Raw genomic sequence first — 6,694 nt, 5'->3', positions numbered from 1 at the left:
TGTATCCCAGGTGTCCCAGGTGTGTCCCAGGTGTATCCCAAGTGTACCTCAGGTGTATCCCAGGTATATCCCAGGTGTGTCCCAGGTGTCCCAGGTGTGTCCCAGGTGTATCCCAGGTGTCCCAGGTGTATCCCAGGTGTGTCCCAGGTGTCCCAGGTGTCCCAGGTGTATCCCAGGTGTCCCAGGTGTATCCCAGGTGTGTCCCAGGTGTCTCCCAGGTGTCCCAGGTGTCCCAGGTGTGTCCCAGGTGTATCCCAGGTGTCCCAGGTGTATCCCAGGTGTCCCAGGTGTGTCCAAGTGTACCTCAGGTGTATCCCAGGTGTATCCCAGGTGTGTCCCAGGTGTATCCCAAGTGTACCTCAGGTGTATCCCAGGTGTGTCCCAGGTGTATCCCAGGTGTGTCCCAGGTGTATCCCAAGTGTACCTCAGGTGTATCCCAGGTATATCCCAGGTGTGTCCCAGGTGTCCCAGGTGTGCCCAGGTGTGTCCCAGGTGTATCCCAGGTGTATCCCAGGTGTGTCCCAGGTGTGTCCCAGGTGTATCCCAGGTGTGTCCCAGGTGTATCCCAGGTGTCCCAGGTGTTACCTCGTCGCTGACCAGGACGTGGATCCCGGTGGGTCCCTGTTTGTGGATCTGCTGGATCTGGTGGGCGGAGACACGGAACAGGTGAGCCAACTTCTCCGAGAGCTCGGCCGCCGTCAGCTCCTCCAGGTACAGCGCGTGGTACACTGAGGGCAGACAGGTGAGAACACCTGAGACAGGTACATACACCTGAGACAGGTACATACACCTGAGCTCCTCCAGGTACAGTGCGTGGTACACTGCAGACAGGTGAGACAGGTGAGAACACCTGAGACAGGTACATACACCTGAGACAGGTGAGACAGGAACACCTGAGACAGGTGAGAACACCTGAGACAGGAACACCTGAGCTCCTCCAGGTACAGCGTGTGGTACACTGAGGGCAGACAGGTGAGACAGGTGAAAACACCTGAGACAGGTACGTACACCTGAGACAGGTACATACACCTGAGCTCCTCCAGGTACAGCGCGTGGTACACTGAGGGGAGACAGGTGAGAACACCTGAGACAGGTACGTACACCTGAGACAGGTACATACACCTGAGACAGGTGAGACAGGAGCAGCTGAGCTCCTCCAGGTACACAGTGTGGTACACTGAGGAGAGACAGGTGAGACAGGTGAGAACACCTGAGACAGGGACATACACCTGAGACAGGTGAGACAGGAGCAGCTGAGACAGGTTGGAACACCTGAGCTCCTCCAGGTACGCTGCGTGGTACACTGCGGGGAGACAGGGACACCTGAGATAGGAACACCTGAACCAGGTGTGCCACCTGAGCTCCTCCAGGTACATGGCAGGGTACACTGAGGGGAAACACATAGGTGAGAACACCTGAGCTCCTCCAGGTACACGGCGTGGTACAATGGGGACAGACAGGTACACCTGAGACAGGTGAGAACACCTGAGCTCCTCCAGGTACACGGCGTGGTACAATGGGGACAGACAGGTACACCTGAGACAGGTGAGAACACCTGAGCTCCTCCAGGTACACGGCGTGGTACAATGGGGACAGACAGGTACACCTGAGACAGGTACACCTGAGACAGGTGAGAACACCTGAGCTCCTCCAGGTACACGGCGTGGTACACTGCAGGTGAGACAGGGGAGGCAGGTGAGAACACCTGAGACAGGTACACCGCATGGTACACTGCAGATGAGCCAGGTACACCTGAGACAGGTGTGTCACTTGAGCTCCTCCAGGTACACGGCGTGGTACAATGGGGACAGACAGGTACACCTGAGACAGGTACACCTGAGACAGGTGTGCCACCTGAACTCCTCCAGGTACACAGCGTGGTACACTGGGGAGAGACAGGTACACCTGAGACAGGTACACCTGAGACAGGTGAGAACACCTGAGCTCCTCCAGGTACACAGCGTGGTACACTGCAGGTGAGAGACACACCTGAGCCAGGTACACCTGAGCCAGGGACACTGGAGGTGACACAGACACACCTGAGCCAGGGACAGTGCAGGTGAGAGACACACCTGGGCCAGGTGTGCCAGGCAGGTGTGCTGCACTGCAGGTGAGGGTGAGCATCCCACCTGAGGTTCTGGGGTGGTTTTTGGGGTGATTTGGGGGTGATTTGGGGCAGTTCTGGGCGGGGTTTTGGGGGGATTTAGGGGAGAAACCAGGGAGGATTTTGGCTCCACCAGGTGTGGTCCCACATTCCCACCCCCCCAGGTGTGCTCAACATTCCCAGGTGTGTTCCCAGCTGTGCTCCCCCATTCCCAGGTGTGTCCCCAGGTGTATCCCAGGTGTATCCCAGGTGTGTCTCATTCCCAGGTGTATCCCAGGTGTATCCCAGGTGTATCCCAGGTATGTCCCCAGGTGTCCCCAGGTGTGTCCCAGGTGTGTTCCCAGGTGTGTCCCAGCTGTCCCCAGGTGTATCCCAGGTGTGTCCCCAGGTGTCCCTAGGTGTCCCCAGGTGTCCCCAGGTGTCCCCCAGGTATGTCCCAGCTGTCCCCAGGTGTTCCCAGGTATCCCCAGGTGTGTCCCCAGGTGTCCCAGGTATGTCCCAGGTGTGTCCCGAGCTGTCCCCAGGTGTCCCAGGTGTGGCCCAGGTGTGCCCAGGTGTGGCCCAGGTGTGCCCAGGTGTCCCCCCTCACCGAAGAAGGTTCCGGCTCCGTCCCCCTCCTCGGGCTCTGTCCGGGGGTCCCTCCCCTGCCCCGACTCCTGGCACACGTAGAGAGTCAGGCGGGGCCGCACCTGCCTGGTCCCCCACAGGTGAGGGACACAAGTGGGAAGGGACAGGGACAGGGGAGGAAGAGGGACAGGTTGAGGGGGGACAGGGGATCAGCGTGAGGGAGGCACAGGGACAGGGGAGAAGGGGCAAGGGGACAGGTGAGGGGACAGGGGAGAGGGAGACAGAGCGCACAGGGGAGAGGGGACCAGGGACAGGGGTGAGGAGGAAAGGGGAAGGGGGGACAGGGGATCAGGGTAGGGGGAGGGGGACAGGTAAGGGGGACAGGGGAGAGGGGACATGTGAGGGAATGGGGAAAGACAGGAGGGACGGGAGAGGGGAAGGGGAGAGGAGGACAGGGGGAGGGGACAGGGGGAGGGGACAGGTAAGGGGGGACAGTGGGACAGGGGAGAGGGGACAGTTGAGGGGTGGGACGGGACAGGTGAGGGGGCACAGGGGAAGGGGAGAGAGGGACAGGGGGACGAGAGGCAAGGGGACCAGGTGAGGGGACAGGTAGAAGGGGGGGACAGGGGGACAGGGGAGAGGGGACAGGTGTAAGGGGGGACAGGGGAAGGGGACCAGGGAGGGATGGTGGAAATTACAGGGCAGGGACGGGGACGAGGCGGGACAGGGGAGACGGGGACAGGGGAGGGGGACAAGGTAAGGGGGACAGGGGAGAGGGGACAAGGTGAGGGGGTGACAGGGGACGGGGAGGAAGATGGGGGAGAGACAGGACAGGGTAAGGGGGGGGTACGGGAAGGGGACAGGGAGAGAGACAGATGAGGGACAGGTGAGAGGGACAGGAGAGGGGGGACAGGGGAGAGACAGGTGAGGGACAGGGGAGAGGGACAGGTGTAGTCACTGCCACGCCCCCTTGGCCCCTCCCAGGTGTGCTCCGGCCAATCCCATCCCTGAGGAAAAGCAGCTTCGGCCCCGCCCGTGTCCCCCTGGGGACAGGTGACACCTGAGCCGGGGGGTGGGAATTCCCACCTGGAACGCTCCTGGAATGCTCTCACCTGTCCCTCACCAGGTCCCCGGGAAGCTGCTCCCAGACATTCCCACCCGGACCGGTCCACTCCGGTTATCCCAAAAAAAGGGCATTTTCCACCTGGGTTAGCCCCCAAAAACCATCTTTTTCATCCGGGAATTCCCGGATTTGATCCTGAATTCCCGGATTTGATCCCAAATTCCCAAATTTGATCCCAAATTCCCAGATTCGATCCCAAATTCCCAGATTCAATCCCAAATTCCCAAATTTGATCCCAAATTCCCAGATTCGATCCCAAATTCCCAAATTTGACCCCAAACTCCCAGATTCCATCCCGAATTTCCAGACTTGACCCCCAACTCCAGGATTCAATCCCAAATTCCCGGATTCGATCCCGAATTCCCAGATCTGACCCCAAATTCCCGGATTCCATCCCAGATTCCCAAATTTGACCCCAAACTCCCGGATTCCATCCCGAATTCCCGGATTCCCCCGTACCTGCCCTTGAGGGCGTTGAAGAGCCGGATCCCGTCGGCGGGGCCGCAGATCTGGATCACGTCGTCCCTGCTCAGCTTCAGCAGGTCGGCCCCTGCACGGCCCAGAGCACCCCAAATCACCCAAAATCACCCAAAATCACCCAAAATCACCCCGAATCACCCCAAACCAGCCCAAAATCAGCCCCAAATCAGCCCCAAAATCACCCAAAATCACCCCAAATCACCCCAAATCAGCCCAAAATCAGCCCCAAATCAGCCCCAAATCACCCCAAATCACCTGGAAAAAAACCCAGAATCACCCCCAAAATCATCCTAAATCAGCCCAAAGTCACCCCAAAAATCACCTCAAAATTACCCCAAAAGCACCTCAAAAGCACCCAAAAATCATCCCAAAATCAACCCCAAAATCAGCCCCAAATCACCTCAAAATCAGCCCCAAATCAGCCCAAATCACCCCAAATCAGCCCAAAATCACCCCAAAATCACCTGGAAAAAACCCAGAATCACCCCCAAAATCATCCTAAAATCAGCCCAAAGTCACCCCAAATCACCCCAAAATCACCTTAAAATCACCCCAAATCACCTCAAAATCACCCCAAAATCACCTAAAAAACTCCCAAATCACCCCAAATCACCCCAAATTAGCCCAAAAATCACCCCAAAATCACCCCAAAATCAACCCCAAATCACCCCAAAATCAGCCCAAAATCACCCCAAACTGATCCAAAAAACTCGCTGTTTTCAGCCCCCAAAAATCTGCACTTTTCAGCCCCCAAATCCTCATTCTTCAGCCCCAAAAATCTGCATTTTCCAGTCCCAAAATTGGCGTTTTTCAGCCAAACCCTGCAATTTTCAGCCCCAAAATCTGCATTTTTCAGCCCCCAAACGTGCATTTTCTGCCCCCAAAATGACATTTTTCAGCCCCCAAATCTGCATTTTTCAGCCCCAAAACTCGTATTTTTTCAGCCCCAAAAATGGTGTTTTTCTGCCCCAAAACCTGCATTTTTCAACACCAAAATTAGTGTTTTTCAGGCAAAATCTGCATTTTCCAGCCCCAAACCCCACATTTTTCAGCCCCAAAACCTGCATTTTTCAGCCCCCAAATGTGCATTTTCCTGCCCCCAAAATAGCATTTTTCAGCCCCAAAATCTGCATTTTCTGCCCAAAATCCACATTCTTAAGCCCCAAAATCTGCATTTTTCAGCCCCCAAACACACAATGCCCTGCCCCAAAACTGCCATTTTTCAGCCCAAAAATCTCACATTTTCCAACCCCAAAACTGGAATTTTTTCACCTGAAAAGCCACATTTTTTCAGCCCCAAAACCCGCATTTTTCAGCCCCAAAATTTGCGTTTTTCAGACCCAAAATCTGCATTTTTTAGCCCCAAATCCGCATTTTTCAGCCCTAAAATCTGCATTTTTCAGCCCCCAAATCCACATTTTTTAGCCCAAATCCACATTTTTCAGCCTTCAAACGTGCATTTTACTGCCCCAAAAACAGGCATTTTTCAGCCCCAAAAATCTGCATTTTTCCACCCCAAAATCTGCATTTTCAGCCCCAAAACTGGCGCTTTTCAGACCAAACCTGCATTTTTCAGACCAAAACCTCACATTTTCCAGCTCCAAATTTGGTGGGGTTTAGCCCCAAAATCCACATTTTACACCCCAAACCCTGTATTTTTCAGCCCCAAAATCCACATTTTTCAGCCAAACCCCACATTTTTCAGCCGCAAAAATTCGCATTTTCTGCCCCAAAATCTACATTTTTCAGCCCCAAACCCTCACATTTTTCACCCCCAAAATCCGCATTTTTCAGCCCAAAATTCTGCATTTTCCGCCCCAAAATCTGCATTTTCCAGCCCCAAAGAAGGCATTTTTCACTTGCCTTTCCCCAAAATCTGCATTTTTTGCCTTTGTTTTCCCCCGAATCAGTGTTTTTTCAGCTCCATTTTCCCCAAAATCCGCATTTTTCAGCTTTATTTTCCCAAAAATCCCCATTTTTCAACTCGCCTTTCCCCAAAATTGCCATTTCTGGCTTTGTTTTCCCCAAATCAGCATTTTTTCAGCTTCGTTTTCCCCAAAATCCCCATTTTTCACCTGGTTTTTCCCCCCATTTGCCCTTTTTCCAGCTGCTTTTCCCCAAAATCTCCATTTTCCACCTTTTTTCCCCAAAATCCCCATTTTCACTTTTTATTCCCTAAAATCCCCATTTTTCACCTTTTTTTCCCCAAAATCACCGGGCACAGGTAAACTGGTGACCTGGCACAGGTGAGGGGTGACACCTGGCCCAGATGAGACACGTGGCCCAGGTGAGGGCCGTGCCCAGTCCAGGTGTGCGGGTGCCAGGTGAGGGCTGTGCCCTGCCCAGGTGTGCCCGTGCCAGGTGTGGGCCGTGCCCTGCCCAGGTGTGCCCGTGCCAGGTGAGGGCCGTGCCCTGCCCAG

General features: G+C 54.9%; 1 protein-coding gene across 1 annotated transcript; it reads right to left on the bottom strand.

Annotated features, from left to right (window-relative positions):
* Positions 1–585: 585 nt before the first annotated feature.
* LOC115307284 (alpha-globin transcription factor CP2-like) lies at positions 586–4,344 on the bottom strand (the record flags this gene model as incomplete). The annotated part of the gene is made up of 3 exons (XM_029958653.1): positions 586–728; positions 2,694–2,797; positions 4,254–4,344. Coding segments are annotated over 3 exons (338 nt in total), but the record flags the coding sequence as incomplete, so codon positions are not given.
* Positions 4,345–6,694: the final 2,350 nt, after the last annotated feature.

The sequence above is a fragment of the Manacus vitellinus genome, unplaced genomic scaffold (assembly GCF_001715985.3).
Source record: "Manacus vitellinus isolate BGI_N305 unplaced genomic scaffold, ASM171598v3 ctg7180002434020_pilon, whole genome shotgun sequence".
Classification (NCBI taxonomy): Eukaryota; Metazoa; Chordata; class Aves; order Passeriformes; family Pipridae; genus Manacus; species Manacus vitellinus.
This window is presented reverse-complemented; position numbering and strand designations above follow the sequence as displayed.